Source organism: Cetorhinus maximus, unplaced genomic scaffold (genome assembly GCF_964194155.1).
Source record: "Cetorhinus maximus unplaced genomic scaffold, sCetMax3.hap1.1 HAP1_SCAFFOLD_394, whole genome shotgun sequence".
Classification (NCBI taxonomy): Eukaryota; Metazoa; Chordata; class Chondrichthyes; order Lamniformes; family Cetorhinidae; genus Cetorhinus; species Cetorhinus maximus.
This window is the reverse complement of record NW_027596340.1, coordinates 103,261-121,500: the sequence shown is the minus strand read 5'-3', so window position 1 is coordinate 121,500 and position 18,240 is coordinate 103,261. Positions and strand designations below refer to the sequence as shown.

General features: G+C 48.8%; 1 protein-coding gene across 1 annotated transcript; it reads right to left on the bottom strand.

Moving 5' to 3' along the window:
- Positions 1–16,602: 16,602 nt before the first annotated feature.
- On the bottom strand, positions 16,603–17,889 carry LOC144673604 (uncharacterized). The gene is made up of 2 exons (XM_078535352.1): positions 17,733–17,889; positions 16,603–17,550 (listed from the first exon to the last, which is right to left on the bottom strand). The coding sequence occupies exons 1-2, from the start codon at positions 17,863–17,865 to the stop codon at positions 16,766–16,768; spliced, it is 918 nt and encodes a 305-aa protein (XP_078391478.1). The 5' UTR covers positions 17,866–17,889; the 3' UTR covers positions 16,603–16,765.
- Between the last annotated feature and the right edge of the window lie 351 nt (positions 17,890–18,240).

Below are 18,240 nucleotides of genomic sequence, written 5' to 3'. Positions count from 1 at the left end.
CAGTGAATTAAATACCGTGTCCCTTGTCTCAGTCGGTGTTACTGGGTCAGTGAATTAAATACCGTGTCCCTTGTCTCAGTCGGTGTTACTGGGTCAGTGAATTAAATACCGTGTCCCATGTCTCAGTTGGTATTACTGGGTCAGTGAATTAAATACCGTGTCCCATGTCTCACTCGGTGTCACTGGGTCAGTGAATTAAATACCGTGTCCCTTGTCTCAGTAGGTGTCACTGGGTCAGTGAATTAAATACCGTGTCCCTTGTCTCAGTCGGTGTTAATGGGTCAGTGAATTAAATACCGTGTCCCTAGTGTCAGTCGGTATTACTGGGTCAGTGAATTAAATACCGTGTCCCTGGTCTCAGTCGGTGTTACTGGGTCAGTGAATTAAATACCGTGTCCCTGGTCTCAGTCGGTGTTACTGGGTCAGTGAATTAAATACCGTGTCCCTTGTCTCAGTCGGTGTTACTGGGTCAGTGAATTAAATACCGTGTCCCTTTTCTCAGTCGGTGTTACTGGGTCAGTGAATTAAAGACCGTGTTCCTTGTCTTAGTCGGTGTTACTGGGTCAGTGAATTAAATACCGTGTCCCTTGTCTCAGTCGGTGTTACTGGGTCAGTGAATTAAATACCGTGTCCCTTGTCTCAGTCGGTGTTACTTGGTCAGTGAATTAAATACCGTGTCCCTTGTCTCAGTCGGTATCACTGGGTCAGTGAATTAAATACCGTGTCCCTTGTCTCAGTCGGTGTTACTGGGTCAGTGAATTAAATACCGTGTCCCATGTCTCAGTCGGTGTTACTGGGTCGGTGAATTAAATACCGTGTCCCTTGTCTCAGTCGGTGTTACTGGGTCAGTGAATTAAATACCGTGTCCCTTGTCTCAGTCGGTGTTACTGGGTCAGTGAATTAAATACCGTGTCCCTTGTCTCAGTCGGTGTTACTGGGTCAGTGAATTAAATACCGAGTCCCTTGTCTCAGTCGCTGTCACTGCGTCAGTGAATTAAATACCGTTTCCCTTGTCTCAGTTGGTGTCACTGGGTCAGTGAATTAAATACCGTGTCCCTTGTCTCAGTCGGTATTACTGGGTCAGTGAATTAAATACCGTGTCCCTGGTCTCAGTCGGTATTACTGGGTCAGTGAATTAAATACCGTGTCCCTTGTCTCAGTCGGTGTCACTGGGTCAGTGAATTAAATACCGTGTCCCTTGTCTCAGTCGGTATTACTGGGTCAGTGAATTAAATACCGTGTCCCTTGTCTCAGTCGGTGTCACTGGGTCAGTGAATTAAATACCGTGTCCCTTGTCTCAGTCGGTGTCACTGGGTCAGTGAATTAAATAACGTGTCCCTTGTCTCAGTCGGTGTTAATGGGTCAGTGAATTAAATACCGTGTCCCTAGTGTCAGTCGGTATTACTGGGTCAGTGAATTAAACACCGTGTCCCTGGTCTCAGTCGGTGTTACTGGGTCAGTGAATTAAATACCGTGTCCCTGGTCTCAGTCGGTGTTACTGGGTCAGTGAATTAAATACCGTGTCCCTTGTCTCAGTCGGTGTTACTGGGTCAGTGAATTAAATACCGTGTCCCTTTTCTCAGTCGGTGTTACTGGGTCAGTGAATTAAAGACCGTGTTCGTTGTCTTAGTCGGTGTTACTGGGTCAGTGAATTAAATACCGTGTCCCTTGTCTCAGTCAGTGTTACTGGGTCAGTGAATTAAATACCGTGTCCCTTGTCTCAGTCGGTGTTAATGGGTCAGTGAATTAAATACCGTGTCCCTTGTCTCAGTCCGTGTTACTGGGTCAGTGAATTAAATACCGTGTCCCTTGTCTCAGTCGGTGTTACTTGGTCAGTGAATTAAATACCGTGTCCCTTGTCTCAGTCGGTATCACTGGGTCAGTGAATTAAATACCGTGTCCCTTGTCTCAGTCGGTGTTACTGGGTCAGTGAATTAAATACCGTGTCCCATGTCTCAGTCGGTGCTACTGGGTCGGTGAATTAAATACCGTGTCCCTTGTCTCAGTCGGTGTTACTGGGTCAGTGAATTAAATACCGTGTCCCTTGTCTCAGTCGGTGTTACTGGGTCAGTGAATTAAATACCGTGTCCCTTGTCTCAGTCGGTGTCACTGGGTCAGTGAATTAAATACCGTGTCCCTTTTCTCAGTCGGTGTTACTGGGTCAGTGAATTAAATACCGTGTCCCTAGTGTCAGTCGGTATTACTGGGTCAGTGAATTAAACACCGTGTCCCTGGTCTCAGTCGGTGTTACTGGGTCAGTGAATTAAATACCGTGTCCCTGGTCTCAGTCGGTGTTACTGGGTCAGTGAATTAAATACCGTGTCCCTTGTCTCAGTCGGTGTTACTGGGTCAGTGAATTAAATACCGTGTCCCTTTTCTCAGTCGGTGTTACTGGGTCAGTGAATTAAAGACCGTGTTCGTTGTCTTAGTCGGTGTTACTGGGTCAGTGAATTAAATACCGTGTCCCTTGTCTCAGTCAGTGTTACTGGGTCAGTGAATTAAATACCGTGTCCCTTGTCTCAGTCGGTGTTAATGGGTCAGTGAATTAAATACCGTGTCCCTTGTCTCAGTCCGTGTTACTGGGTCAGTGAATTAAATACCGTGTCCCTTGTCTCAGTCGGTATTACTGGGTCAGTGAATTAAATACCGTGTCCCTTGTCTCAGTCGGTGTTACTGGGTCAGTGAATTAAATACCGTGTCCCTTGTCTCAGTCGGTGTCACTGGGTCAGTGAATTAAATACCGTGTCCCTTGTCTCATTCGTTGTTACTGGGTCAGTGAATTAAATACCGTGTCCCTTGTCTCAGTCGGTATTACTGGGTCAGTGAATTAAATACCGTGTCCCTTGTCTCAGTCGGTGTTACTGGGTCAGTGAATTAAATACCGTGTCCCTTGTCTCAGTCGGTATTACTGGGTCAGTGAATTAAATACCGTGTCCCTTGTCTCAGTCGGTATTACTGGGTCAGTGAATTAAATACCGTGTCCCTTGTCTCAGTCGGTGTTACTGGGTCAGTGAATTAAATACCGTGTCCCTTTTCTCAGTCGGTGTTACTGGGTCAGTGAATTAAATACCGTGTCCCTTGTCTCAGTCGGTATTACTGCTTCAGTGAATTAAATACCTTGTCCCAGTCGGTATTACTGGATCAGTGAATTAAATACCGTGTCCCTTCTCTCAGTCGGTATCACTGGGTCAGTGAATTAAATACCGTGTCCCTTGTCTCAGTCGGTGTCACTGGGTCAGTAAATTAAATACCGTGTCCCTTGTCTCAGTCGGTGTTACAGGGTCAGTGAATCAAATAGCGTGTCCCTTGTCTCAGTCGGTGTTACTGGGTCAGTGAATTAAATACCGTGTCCCTTGTCTCAGTCGGTATTACTGGGTCAGTGAATTAAATACCGTGTCCCTTGTCTCAGTCGGTGTTACTGGGTCAGTGAATTAAATACCGTGTCCCTTTTCTCAGTCGGTGTTACTGGGTCAGTGAATTAAATACCGTGTCCCTTGTTTCAGTCGGTGTTACTGGGTCAGTGAATCAAATACCGTGTCCCTTGTCTCAGTCGGTGTTACAGGGTCAGTGAATTAAATACCGTGTCCCTTGTCACAGTTGGTATCACTGGGTCAGTGAATTAAATACCGTGTCCCTTGTCACAGTTGGTATCACTGGGTCAGTGAATTAAATACCGTGTCCCTTGTCACAGTTGGTATCACTGGGTCAGTGAATTAAATACCGTGTCCCTTGTCTCAGTCGGTGTTACTGGGTCAGTGAATTAAATACCGTGTCCCTTGTCACAGTTGGTATCACTGGGTCAGTGAATTAAATACCGTGTCCCTTGTCTCAGTCAGTGTTACTGGGTCAGTGAATTAAATACCGTGTCCCTTGTCTCAGTCAGTGTTACTGGGTCAGTTAATTAAATACCGTGTCCCTTGTCTCAGTCGGTGTTACTGGGTCAGTGAATTAAATACCGTGTCCCTTGTCTCAGTCCGTGTTACTGGGTCAGTGAATCAAATACCGTGTCCCTTGTCTCAGTCCGTGTTACTGGGTCAGTGAATTAAATACCGTGTCCCTTGTCTCAGTCGGTGTTACTGGGTCAGTGAATTAAATACCGTGTCCCTTGTCTCAGTCGGTGTTACTGGGTCAGTGAATTAAATACCGTGTCCCATGTCTCAGTCGGTATTACTGGGTCAGTGAATTAAATACCGTGTCCCATGTCTCACTCGGTGTCACTGGGTCAGTGAATTAAATACCGTGTCCCTTGTCTCAGTCGGTGTTACTGGGTCAGTGAATTAAATACCGTGTCCCATGTCTCAGTCGGTGTTACTGGGTCGGTGAATTAAATACCGTGTCCCTTGTCTCAGTCGGTGTTACTGGGTCAGTGAATTAAACACCGTGTCCCTGGTCTCAGTCGGTGTTACTGGGTCAGTGAATTAAATACCGTGTCCCTGGTCTCAGTCGGTGTTACTGGGTCAGTGAATTAAATACCGTGTCCCTTGTCTCAGTCGGTGTTACTGGGTCAGTGAATTAAATACCGTGTCCCTTTTCTCAGTCGGTGTTACTGGGTCAGTGAATTAAAGACCGTGTTCCTTGTCTTAGTCGGTGTTACTGGGTCAGTGAATTAAATACCGTGTCCCTTGTCTCAGTCGGTATCACTGGGTCAGTGAATTAAATACCGTGTCCCTTGTCTCAGTCGGTGTTACTTGGTCAGTGAATTAAATACCGTGTCCCTTGTCTCAGTCGGTATCACTGGGTCAGTGAATTAAATACCGTGTCCCTTGTCTCAGTCGGTGTTACTGGGTCAGTGAATTAAATACCGTGTCCCATGTCTCAGTCGGTGTTACTGGGTCGGTGAATTAAATACCGTGTCCCTTGTCTCAGTCGGTGTTACTGGGTCAGTGAATTAAATACCGTGTCCCTTGTCTCAGTCGGTGTTACTGGGTCAGTGAATTAAATACCGTGTCCCTTGTCTCAGTCGGTGTCACTGGGTCAGTGAATTAAATACCGTGTCCCTTTTCTCAGTCGGTGTTACTGGGTCAGTGAATTAAATACCGTGTCCCTAGTGTCAGTCGGTATTACTGGGTCAGTGAATTAAACACCGTGTCCCTGGTCTCAGTCGGTGTTACTGGGTCAGTGAATTAAATACCGTGTCCCTGGTCTCAGTCGGTGTTACTGGGTCAGTGAATTAAATACCGTGTCCCTTGTCTCAGTCGGTGTTACTGGGTCAGTGAATTAAATACCGTGTCCCTTTTCTCAGTCGGTGTTACTGGGTCAGTGAATTAAAGACCGTGTTCGTTGTCTTAGTCGGTGTTACTGGGTCAGTGAATTAAATACCGTGTCCCTTGTCTCAGTCAGTGTTACTGGGTCAGTGAATTAAATACCGTGTCCCTTGTCTCAGTCGGTGTTAATGGGTCAGTGAATTAAATACCGTGTCCCTTGTCTCAGTCCGTGTTACTGGGTCAGTGAATTAAATACCGTGTCCCTTGTCTCAGTCGGTATTACTGGGTCAGTGAATTAAATACCGTGTCCCTTGTCTCAGTCGGTGTTACTGGGTCAGTGAATTAAATACCGTGTCCCTTGTCTCAGTCGGTGTCACTGGGTCAGTGAATTAAATACCGTGTCCCTTGTCTCATTCGTTGTTACTGGGTCAGTGAATTAAATACCGTGTCCCTTGTCTCAGTCGGTATTACTGGGTCAGTGAATTAAATACCGTGTCCCTTGTCTCAGTCGGTGTTACTGGGTCAGTGAATTAAATACCGTGTCCCTTGTCTCAGTCGGTATTACTGGGTCAGTGAATTAAATACCGTGTCCCTTGTCTCAGTCGGTATTACTGGGTCAGTGAATTAAATACCGTGTCCCTTGTCTCAGTCGGTGTTACTGGGTCAGTGAATTAAATACCGTGTCCCTTTTCTCAGTCGGTGTTACTGGGTCAGTGAATTAAATACCGTGTCCCTTGTCTCAGTCGGTATTACTGCTTCAGTGAATTAAATACCTTGTCCCAGTCGGTATTACTGCATCAGTGAATTAAATACCGTGTCCCTTCTCTCAGTCGGTATCACTGGGTCAGTGAATTAAATACCGTGTCCCTTGTCTCAGTCGGTGTCACTGGGTCAGTAAATTAAATACCGTGTCCCTTGTCTCAGTCGGTGTTACAGGGTCAGTGAATCAAATAGCGTGTCCCTTGTCTCAGTCGGTGTTACTGGGTCAGTGAATTAAATACCGTGTCCCTTGTCTCAGTCGGTATTACTGGGTCAGTGAATTAAATACCGTGTCCCTTGTCTCAGTCGGTGTTACTGGGTCAGTGAATTAAATACCGTGTCCCTTTTCTCAGTCGGTGTTACTGGGTCAGTGAATTAAATACCGTGTCCCTTGTCTCAGTCGGTGTTACTGGGTCAGTGAATCAAATACCGTGTCCCTTGTCTCAGTCGGTGTTACAGGGTCAGTGAATTAAATACCGTGTCCCTTGTCACAGTTGGTATCACTGGGTCAGTGAATTAAATACCGTGTCCCTTGTCACAGTTGGTATCACTGGGTCAGTGAATTAAATACCGTGTCCCTTGTCACAGTTGGTATCACTGGGTCAGTGAATTAAATACCGTGTCCCTTGTCTCAGTCGGTGTTACTGGGTCAGTGAATTAAATACCGTGTCCCTTGTCACAGTTGGTATCACTGGGTCAGTGAATTAAATACCGTGTCCCTTGTCTCAGTCAGTGTTACTGGGTCAGTGAATTAAATACCGTGTCCCTTGTCTCAGTCAGTGTTACTGGGTCAGTTAATTAAATACCGTGTCCCTTGTCTCAGTCGGTGTTACTGGGTCAGTGAATTAAATACCGTGTCCCTTGTCTCAGTCCGTGTTACTGGGTCAGTGAATCAAATACCGTGTCCCTTGTCTCAGTCCGTGTTACTGGGTCAGTGAATTAAATACCGTGTCCCTTGTCTCAGTCGGTGTTACTGGGTCAGTGAATTAAATACCGTGTCCCTTGTCTCAGTCGGTGTTACTGGGTCAGTGAATTAAATACCGTGTCCCATGTCTCAGTCGGTATTACTGGGTCAGTGAATTAAATACCGTGTCCCATGTCTCACTCGGTGTCACTGGGTCAGTGAATTAAATACCGTGTCCCTTGTCTCAGTCGGTGTTACTGGGTCAGTGAATTAAATACCGTGTCCCATGTCTCAGTCGGTGTTACTGGGTCGGTGAATTAAATACCGTGTCCCTTGTCTCAGTCGGTGTTACTGGGTCAGTGAATTAAACACCGTGTCCCTGGTCTCAGTCGGTGTTACTGGGTCAGTGAATTAAATACCGTGTCCCTGGTCTCAGTCGGTGTTACTGGGTCAGTGAATTAAATACCGTGTCCCTTGTCTCAGTCGGTGTTACTGGGTCAGTGAATTAAATACCGTGTCCCTTTTCTCAGTCGGTGTTACTGGGTCAGTGAATTAAAGACCGTGTTCCTTGTCTTAGTCGGTGTTACTGGGTCAGTGAATTAAATACCGTGTCCCTTGTCTCAGTCGGTATCACTGGGTCAGTGAATTAAATACCGTGTCCCTTGTCTCAGTCGGTGTTACTTGGTCAGTGAATTAAATACCGTGTCCCTTGTCTCAGTCGGTATCACTGGGTCAGTGAATTAAATACCGTGTCCCTTGTCTCAGTCGGTGTTACTGGGTCAGTGAATTAAATACCGTGTCCCATGTCTCAGTCGGTGTTACTGGGTCGGTGAATTAAATACCGTGTCCCTTGTCTCAGTCGGTGTTACTGGGTCAGTGAATTAAATACCGTGTCCCTTGTCTCAGTCGGTGTTACTGGGTCAGTGAATTAAATACCGTGTCCCTTGTCTCAGTCGGTGTCACTGGGTCAGTGAATTAAATACCGTGTCCCTTTTCTCAGTCGGTGTTACTGGGTCAGTGAATTAAATACCGTGTCCCTAGTGTCAGTCGGTATTACTGGGTCAGTGAATTAAACACCGTGTCCCTGGTCTCAGTCGGTGTTACTGGGTCAGTGAATTAAATACCGTGTCCCTGGTCTCAGTCGGTGTTACTGGGTCAGTGAATTAAATACCGTGTCCCTTGTCTCAGTCGGTGTTACTGGGTCAGTGAATTAAATACCGTGTCCCTTTTCTCAGTCGGTGTTACTGGGTCAGTGAATTAAAGACCGTGTTCGTTGTCTTAGTCGGTGTTACTGGGTCAGTGAATTAAATACCGTGTCCCTTGTCTCAGTCAGTGTTACTGGGTCAGTGAATTAAATACCGTGTCCCTTGTCTCAGTCGGTGTTAATGGGTCAGTGAATTAAATACCGTGTCCCTTGTCTCAGTCTGTGTTACTGGGTCAGTGAATTAAATACCGTGTCCCTTGTCTCAGTCGGTATTACTGGGTCAGTGAATTAAATACCGTGTCCCTTGTCTCAGTCGGTGTTACTGGGTCAGTGAATTAAATACCGTGTCCCTTGTCTCAGTCGGTGTCACTGGGTCAGTGAATTAAATACCGTGTCCCTTGTCTCATTCGTTGTTACTGGGTCAGTGAATTAAATACCGTGTCCCTTGTCTCAGTCGGTATTACTGGGTCAGTGAATTAAATACCGTGTCCCTTGTCTCAGTCGGTGTTACTGGGTCAGTGAATTAAATACCGTGTCCCTTGTCTCAGTCGGTATTACTGGGTCAGTGAATTAAATACCGTGTCCCTTGTCTCAGTCGGTATTACTGGGTCAGTGAATTAAATACCGTGTCCCTTGTCTCAGTCGGTGTTACTGGGTCAGTGAATTAAATACCGTGTCCCTTTTCTCAGTCGGTGTTACTGGGTCAGTGAATTAAATACCGTGTCCCTTGTCTCAGTCGGTATTACTGCTTCAGTGAATTAAATACCTTGTCCCAGTCGGTATTACTGCATCAGTGAATTAAATACCGTGTCCCTTCTCTCAGTCGGTATCACTGGGTCAGTGAATTAAATACCGTGTCCCTTGTCTCAGTCGGTGTCACTGGGTCAGTAAATTAAATACCGTGTCCCTTGTCTCAGTCGGTGTTACAGGGTCAGTGAATCAAATAGCGTGTCCCTTGTCTCAGTCGGTGTTACTGGGTCAGTGAATTAAATACCGTGTCCCTTGTCTCAGTCGGTATTACTGGGTCAGTGAATTAAATACCGTGTCCCTTGTCTCAGTCGGTGTTACTGGGTCAGTGAATTAAATACCGTGTCCCTTTTCTCAGTCGGTGTTACTGGGTCAGTGAATTAAATACCGTGTCCCTTGTCTCAGTCGGTGTTACTGGGTCAGTGAATCAAATACCGTGTCCCTTGTCTCAGTCGGTGTTACAGGGTCAGTGAATTAAATACCGTGTCCCTTGTCACAGTTGGTATCACTGGGTCAGTGAATTAAATACCGTGTCCCTTGTCACAGTTGGTATCACTGGGTCAGTGAATTAAATACCGTGTCCCTTGTCACAGTTGGTATCACTGGGTCAGTGAATTAAATACCGTGTCCCTTGTCTCAGTCGGTGTTACTGGGTCAGTGAATTAAATACCGTGTCCCTTGTCACAGTTGGTATCACTGGGTCAGTGAATTAAATACCGTGTCCCTTGTCTCAGTCAGTGTTACTGGGTCAGTGAATTAAATACCGTGTCCCTTGTCTCAGTCAGTGTTACTGGGTCAGTTAATTAAATACCGTGTCCCTTGTCTCAGTCGGTGTTACTGGGTCAGTGAATTAAATACCGTGTCCCTTGTCTCAGTCCGTGTTACTGGGTCAGTGAATCAAATACCGTGTCCCTTGTCTCAGTCCGTGTTACTGGGTCAGTGAATTAAATACCGTGTCCCTTGTCTCAGTCGGTGTTACTGGGTCAGTGAATTAAATACCGTGTCCCTTGTCTCAGTCGGTGTTACTGGGTCAGTGAATTAAATACCGTGTCCCATGTCTCAGTCGGTATTACTGGGTCAGTGAATTAAATACCGTGTCCCATGTCTCACTCGGTGTCACTGGGTCAGTGAATTAAATACCGTGTCCCTTGTCTCAGTCGGTGTTACTGGGTCAGTGAATTAAATACCGTGTCCCATGTCTCAGTCGGTGTTACTGGGTCGGTGAATTAAATACCGTGTCCCTTGTCTCAGTCGGTGTTACTGGGTCAGTGAATTAAACACCGTGTCCCTGGTCTCAGTCGGTGTTACTGGGTCAGTGAATTAAATACCGTGTCCCTGGTCTCAGTCGGTGTTACTGGGTCAGTGAATTAAATACCGTGTCCCTTGTCTCAGTCGGTGTTACTGGGTCAGTGAATTAAATACCGTGTCCCTTTTCTCAGTCGGTGTTACTGGGTCAGTGAATTAAAGACCGTGTTCCTTGTCTTAGTCGGTGTTACTGGGTCAGTGAATTAAATACCGTGTCCCTTGTCTCAGTCGGTATCACTGGGTCAGTGAATTAAATACCGTGTCCCTTGTCTCAGTCAGTGTTACTGGGTCAGTGAATTAAATACCGTGTCCCTTGTCTCAGTCGGTGTTACTGGGTCAGTGAATTAAATACCGTGTCCCTTGTCTCAGTCGGTGTTACTGGGTCAGTGAATTAAATACCGTGTCCCTTGTCTCAGTCGGTGTTACTGGGTCAGTGAATTAAATACCGTGTCCCTTGTCTCAGTCGGTGTTACTGGGTCAGTGAATTAAATACCGTGTCCCTTGTCTCAGTCGGTGTTACTGGGTCAGTGAATTAAATACCGTGTCCCTTGTCTCAGTCGGTGTTACTGGGTCAGTGAATTAAATACCGTGTCCCATGTCTCAGTTGGTATTACTGGGTCAGTGAATTAAATACCGTGTCCCATGTCTCACTCGGTGTCACTGGGTCAGTGAATTAAATACCGTGTCCCTTGTCTCAGTAGGTGTCACTGGGTCAGTGAATTAAATACCGTGTCCCTTGTCTCAGTCGGTGTTAATGGGTCAGTGAATTAAATACCGTGTCCCTAGTGTCAGTCGGTATTACTGGGTCAGTGAATTAAATACCGTGTCCCTGGTCTCAGTCGGTGTTACTGGGTCAGTGAATTAAATACCGTGTCCCTGGTCTCAGTCGGTGTTACTGGGTCAGTGAATTAAATACCGTGTCCCTTGTCTCAGTCGGTGTTACTGGGTCAGTGAATTAAATACCGTGTCCCTTTTCTCAGTCGGTGTTACTGGGTCAGTGAATTAAAGACCGTGTTCCTTGTCTTAGTCGGTGTTACTGGGTCAGTGAATTAAATACCGTGTCCCTTGTCTCAGTCGGTGTTACTGGGTCAGTGAATTAAATACCGTGTCCCTTGTCTCAGTCGGTGTTACTTGGTCAGTGAATTAAATACCGTGTCCCTTGTCTCAGTCGGTATCACTGGGTCAGTGAATTAAATACCGTGTCCCTTGTCTCAGTCGGTGTTACTGGGTCAGTGAATTAAATACCGTGTCCCATGTCTCAGTCGGTGTTACTGGGTCGGTGAATTAAATACCGTGTCCCTTGTCTCAGTCGGTGTTACTGGGTCAGTGAATTAAATACCGTGTCCCTTGTCTCAGTCGGTGTTACTGGGTCAGTGAATTAAATACCGTGTCCCTTGTCTCAGTCGGTGTTACTGGGTCAGTGAATTAAATACCGAGTCCCTTGTCTCAGTCGCTGTCACTGCGTCAGTGAATTAAATACCGTTTCCCTTGTCTCAGTTGGTGTCACTGGGTCAGTGAATTAAATACCGTGTCCCTTGTCTCAGTCGGTGTTACTGGGTCAGTGAATTAAATACCGTGTCCCTTTTCTCAGTCGGTGTTACTGGGTCAGTGAATTAAAGACCGTGTTCGTTGTCTTAGTCGGTGTTACTGGGTCAGTGAATTAAATACCGTGTCCCTAGTGTCAGTCGGTATTACTGGGTCAGTGAATTAAACACCGTGTCCCTGGTCTCAGTCGGTGTTACTGGGTCAGTGAATTAAATACCGTGTCCCTGGTCTCAGTCGGTGTTACTGGGTCAGTGAATTAAATACCGTGTCCCTTGTCTCAGTCGGTGTTACTGGGTCAGTGAATTAAATACCGTGTCCCTTTTCTCAGTCGGTGTTACTGGGTCAGTGAATTAAAGACCGTGTTCCTTGTCTTAGTCGGTGTTACTGGGTCAGTGAATTAAATACCGTGTCCCTTGTCTCAGTCGGTGTTACTGGGTCAGTGAATTAAATACCGTGTCCCTTGTCTCAGTCGGTGTTACTTGGTCAGTGAATTAAATACCGTGTCCCTTGTCTCAGTCGGTATCACTGGGTCAGTGAATTAAATACCGTGTCCCTTGTCTCAGTCGGTGTTACTGGGTCAGTGAATTAAATACCGTGTCCCTTGTCTCAGTCGGTGTTACTGGGTCAGTGAATTAAATACCGTGTCCCTTGTCTCAGTCGGTGTTACTGGGTCAGTGAATTAAATACCGTGTCCCATGTCTCAGTTGGTATTACTGGGTCAGTGAATTAAATACCGTGTCCCATGTCTCACTCGGTGTCACTGGGTCAGTGAATTAAATACCGTGTCCCTTGTCTCAGTAGGTGTCACTGGGTCAGTGAATTAAATACCGTGTCCCTTGTCTCAGTCGGTGTTAATGGGTCAGTGAATTAAATACCGTGTCCCTAGTGTCAGTCGGTATTACTGGGTCAGTGAATTAAATACCGTGTCCCTGGTCTCAGTCGGTGTTACTGGGTCAGTGAATTAAATACCGTGTCCCTGGTCTCAGTCGGTGTTACTGGGTCAGTGAATTAAATACCGTGTCCCTTGTCTCAGTCGGAGTTACTGGGTCAGTGAATTAAATACCGTGTCCCTTTTCTCAGTCGGTGTTACTGGGTCAGTGAATTAAAGACCGTGTTCCTTGTCTTAGTCGGTGTTACTGGGTCAGTGAATTAAATACCGTGTCCCTTGTCTCAGTCGGTGTTACTGGGTCAGTGAATTAAATACCGTGTCCCTTGTCTCAGTCGGTGTTACTTGGTCAGTGAATTAAATACCGTGTCCCTTGTCTCAGTCGGTATCACTGGGTCAGTGAATTAAATACCGTGTCCCTTGTCTCAGTCGGTGTTACTGGGTCAGTGAATTAAATACCGTGTCCCATGTCTCAGTCGGTGTTACTGGGTCGGTGAATTAAATACCGTGTCCCTTGTCTCAGTCGGTGTTACTGGGTCAGTGAATTAAATACCGTGTCCCTTGTCTCAGTCGGTGTTACTGGGTCAGTGAATTAAATACCGTGTCCCTTGTCTCAGTCGGTGTTACTGGGTCAGTGAATTAAATACCGAGTCCCTTGTCTCAGTCGCTGTCACTGCGTCAGTGAATTAAATACCGTTTCCCTTGTCTCAGTTGGTGTCACTGGGTCAGTGAATTAAATACCGTGTCCCTTGTCTCAGTCGGTATTACTGGGTCAGTGAATTAAATACCGTGTCCCTGGTCTCAGTCGGTATTACTGGGTCAGTGAATTAAATACCGTGTCCCTTGTCTCAGTCGGTGTCACTGGGTCAGTGAATTAAATACCGTGTCCCTTGTCTCAGTCGGTATTACTGGGTCAGTGAATTAAATACCGTGTCCCTTGTCTCAGTCGGTGTCACTGGGTCAGTGAATTAAATACCGTGTCCCTTGTCTCAGTCGGTGTCACTGGGTCAGTGAATTAAATAACGTGTCCCTTGTCTCAGTCGGTGTTAATGGGTCAGTGAATTAAATACCGTGTCCCTAGTGTCAGTCGGTATTACTGGGTCAGTGAATTAAACACCGTGTCCCTGGTCTCAGTCGGTGTTACTGGGTCAGTGAATTAAATACCGTGTCCCTGGTCTCAGTCGGTGTTACTGGGTCAGTGAATTAAATACCGTGTCCCTTGTCTCAGTCGGTGTTACTGGGTCAGTGAATTAAATACCGTGTCCCTTTTCTCAGTCGGTGTTACTGGGTCAGTGAATTAAAGACCGTGTTCGTTGTCTTAGTCGGTGTTACTGGGTCAGTGAATTAAATACCGTGTCCCTTGTCTCAGTCAGTGTTACTGGGTCAGTGAATTAAATACCGTGTCCCTTGTCTCAGTCGGTGTTAATGGGTCAGTGAATTAAATACCGTGTCCCTTGTCTCAGTCCGTGTTACTGGGTCAGTGAATTAAATACCGTGTCCCTTGTCTCAGTCGGTATTACTGGGTCAGTGAATTAAATACCGTGTCCCTTGTCTCAGTCGGTGTTACTGGGTCAGTGAATTAAATACCGTGTCCCTTGTCTCAGTCGGTGTCACTGGGTCAGTGAATTAAATACCGTGTCCCTTGTCTCATTCGGTGTTACTGGGTCAGTGAATTAAATACCGTGTCCCTTGTCTCAGTCGGTATTACTGGGTCAGTGAATTAAATACCGTGTCCCTTGTCTCATTCGGTGTTACTGGGTCAGTGAATTAAATACCGTGTCCCTTGTCTCAGTCGGTATTACTGGGTCAGTGAATTAAATACCGTGTCCCTTGTCTCAGTCGGTATTACTGGGTCAGTGAATTAAATACCGTGTCCCTTGTCTCAGTCGGTGTTACTGGGTCAGTGAATTAAATACCGTGTCCCTTTTCTCAGTCGGTGTTACTGGGTCAGTGAATTAAATACCGTGTCCCTTGTCTCAGTCTGTGTCACTGGGTCAGTGAATTAAATACCGTGTCCCTTGTCTCAGTCGGTATCACTGGGTCAATGAATTAAATACCGTGTCCCTTGTCTCAGTCGGTGTTACTGGGTCAGTGAATTAAATACCGTGTCCCTTGTCTCAGTCGGTGTTACTGGGTCAGTGAATTAAATACCGTGTCCCTTGTCTCAATCGGTATTACTGGTTCAGTGAATTAAATACCTTGTCCCAGTCGGTATTACTGGATCAGTGAATTAAATACCGTGTCCCTTCTCTCAGTCGGTATCACTGGGTCAGTGAATTAAATACCGTGTCCCTTGTCTCAGTCGGTGTCACTGGGTCAGTGAATTAAATACCGTGTCCCTTGTCTCAGTCGGTGTTACAGGGTCAGTGAATCAAATAGCGTGTCCCTTGTCTCAGTCGGTGTTACTGGGTCAGTGAATTAAATACCGTGTCCCTTGTCTCAGTCGTTATTACTGGGTCAGTGAATTAAATACCGTGTCCCTTGTCTCAGTCGGTGTTACTGGGTCAGTGAATTAAATACCGTGTCCCTTTTCTCAGTCGGTGTTACTGGGTCAGTGAATTAAATACCGTGTCCCTTGTCTCAGTCGGTGTTACTGGGTCAGTGAATCAAATACCGTGTCCCTTGTCTCAGTCGGTGTTACAGGGTCAGTGAATTAAATACCGTGTCCCTTGTCTCAGTCTGTGTTACTGGGTCAGTGAATTAAATACCGTGTCCCTTGTCACAGTTGGTATCACTGGGTCAGTGAATTAAATACCGTGTCCCTTGTCACAGTTGGTATCACTGGGTCAGTGAATTAAATACCGTGTCCCTTGTCACAGTTGGTATCACTGGGTCAGTGAATTAAATACCGTGTCCCTTGTCACAGTTGGTATCACTGGGTCAGTGAATTAAATACCGTGTCCCTTGTCACAGTTGGTATCACTGGGTCAGTGAATTAAATACCGTGTCCCTTGTCTCAGTCGGTGTTACTGGGTCAGTGAATTAAATACCGTGTCCCTTGTCACAGTTGGTATCACTGGGTTAGTGAATTAAATACCGTGTCCCTTGTCTCAGTCGGTGTTACTGGGTCAGTTAATTAAATACCATGTCCCTTGTCACAGTTGGTATCACTGGGTCAGTGAATTAAATACCGTGTCCCTTGTCTCAGTCGGTGTTACTGGGTCAGTGAATCAAATACCGTGTCCCTTGTCTCAGTCGGTGTTACTGGGTCAGTGAATTAAATACCGTGTCCCTTGTCACAGTTGGTATTACTGGGTTAGTGAATTAAATATTGGGTGAAGCCTGCTCGGGACATGTGCCTAGGGTCATTGGATTGTGGAAGAGGACTTGGATCGGAGCCCCGACAGTGTGAATACGGAGGCCAACAATGTCCAATGCAGAAAGGGACTGAGGTGTCAAGCCCATCCAGAAATGGCTGGAAGGCAGTCGAGCTGCGGACAAGGTGGTCAGCTCTCATTAGCACTGCTCTGACGCGAATACTATGCTGCCTCGCTCAGTCAACGGGAGGCGCTGGGGGATCGCAACGGCATCAGGAAGGTGACCTCTGAGGTGGTATCTCTGGTTGTCGGTGGGAGGGCTGCCAAAGTTGGGCCTTGCCTTCCGCAGCAGTCCAACAATCCAATCCATTGAAACATTAGAAGGTGCTGAGGGGAGTTGTCAGGGCCGGTGCGGAGAGGGTCTTCCCTCTCGGGGAGGGGGGAGAACCAAGCGCTCGGGAGCGGCAGTTTAGGACAGAGGCGAGGAGAAACCTTCTCTCTCAGAGGCTCGTGAGGGTTTTGGGGAAATCTCTCCCTCTCAAGGTGGTGGAAGCAGAGCCTTGGAATAACCGGCCCTCCCTGTGGGTCAGACGCCAGTCAAACATTGACAGGACAGGGACCCTTTCAGCTTGATGAGTGATTCGGGCTGACCGCCCCCCTCCCCCGCTGAGATTTGATGACCCCCACCCGCCGTGTGTGTGTGCAAGACCCACGGAATGCGTGAAGGGTCGCTCTCTCCCCCCACCCCCCCCTCACCCCCACCCCCTCATCATCAATAAAGGGCCACGAGGAAAAGTACAATCACCATTTAATCTTTACACAAGCAACAATATCCGACAGCGACGGCTGAAACACTCGACCCACCCCCCGCTGCAGCTCAGTGGTCTTTTGTACTCTATGGCTCCCCCTCCCCCGCTGGCCGTGATCGGCCTTCCTCTGGTGCCCCCCCCCGCGTCAGTCCAGGAGCCTCCTCTGAGGTCGCTTCCGCTGGAGACGGCCGGTGACCGGCAGAGGGGCCGGGCAGCCGCTCAGGCCCTCGCGGTAGGCTTCCCCGGCTGAGGTAGGCCTCGGCTCCTCCGGCCTGTCCCGGCCCTCGGCCGGCGGGGGTCCGGCGGGGGTCGGGGGGTCCAGGCGGGCCGCGCACCTCCCGTTCGGCCACTGCTGCAGCGCCCTGACGGCCAGGGCAATGGTCTGCAGGTTGGCGCTGACGCCCAGCATGCACTGGGTGCTCTGCTGGACCTGGGTCTCCATGACCATGGCCAGCCGCTCTAGGGAGGAGGCCATGCGCTCGCTGGACTGGGCGATGGCCGCGCGCATGTCCCGCAGCGACTCCTCCATCGAGCGGGCGTGGCGGCTCAGGGCCTTGGGCAGCTCCGCCAGGCTCTCCCCGGCTCGCTGCTGGAGCTCCAGAAGGCTGAGGGTGGCGGACATCAGCGGCCCGCTCTCGGCCCCCGGCCCGGGCTGGGCCTGGCCCCCGGCGGGGCTGTCGGGGCCCTCGTCCTTCACCGGCTCCATCAGCCGCACCTGCACGACCTTGAGGGGCTCGGCGCAGTGCCCCTCCGGGACCAGTCGCTTCCCGTCCGCCAAGGAGGGCACCGGGTGGTCTCCGCCGGGGGACAGGAAGTGGGGCGGGTACGACGATGGGGCGGCCTCCTCCGGGGCCTGGCCGCCTTCCTCCTCGGAGGAGGTCTGAAGGGCCTCGCCGGTCACCTCCCCCCGGACCTCCGCGGCGCGGACACCTGCAAGGGGGAGAAACACACAGAGAGCCGTTAGCTTCCCTGCAACCCCCCCATCCGAAACCCACCACCCCACCCCCACCCCCGCACCCCCACCCCCACCGACCGCCGGCTCCCCCCACCGATCCACGCGCCCTCCTCCCCCCGCCCGCGACAGCGCTGACAAAGCCCTAGTCCTTCCTCACGCTTAATGCTCATCACTCCGGTCTCCGCGTCGGAGATGGAAAAGCCGCTCTGGTCGCCGGCCAGCTCCAGCGCCTCCGTCTCGGCCGCCGTCAGGTTCCGGATGTCCGGTATCCCTCCTCCTATCTTCGACATCTCGATGCTGTTGTGGGCCTTCTTCTCCTGCAGGCAAGAAAGGGGGTGGGGGGTGGGAGGGAGGGTTGGAAAGGGGAGAGAGTGAGTCTCCGGGGTGGGCAATGAGGTGGAACCAACACCCCACCACCCCAGCTCCAATCGCCTGCCCTCCCTCTTGCCCATCGCACGACCACGCGCAATCGTCTCCCTCACGCGTCCGCGTCCGCACCCCTCCTCCCCCACCGTGGGAATCGGAGGACATCGGCACAGGGAGACAAAGGGGCCTGTCAACTCGTGTCCAGCCATCGGTCCTGAGGCGTGAATGACTCGGGCCAGGTTTTTTTTTTAAGATGGCCGGGGTAGGGGGATGGGGGGATTTCCATTCCCACCATCTGG

What these genes read in the sequence shown, in the direction of transcription:
- LOC144673604 (XM_078535352.1), bottom strand. Translation starts at nt 17,865, where the DNA reads ATGTCGAAGATAGGAGGAGGGATACCGGACATCCGGAACCTGACGGCG. An exon ending in CGGAGTGATGAGCATTAAGC is followed by an intron (nt 17,551 to 17,732) that starts GTGAGGAAGGAC and finishes TCCCCCTTGCAG; the next exon opens with GTGTCCGCGCCGCGGAGGTC.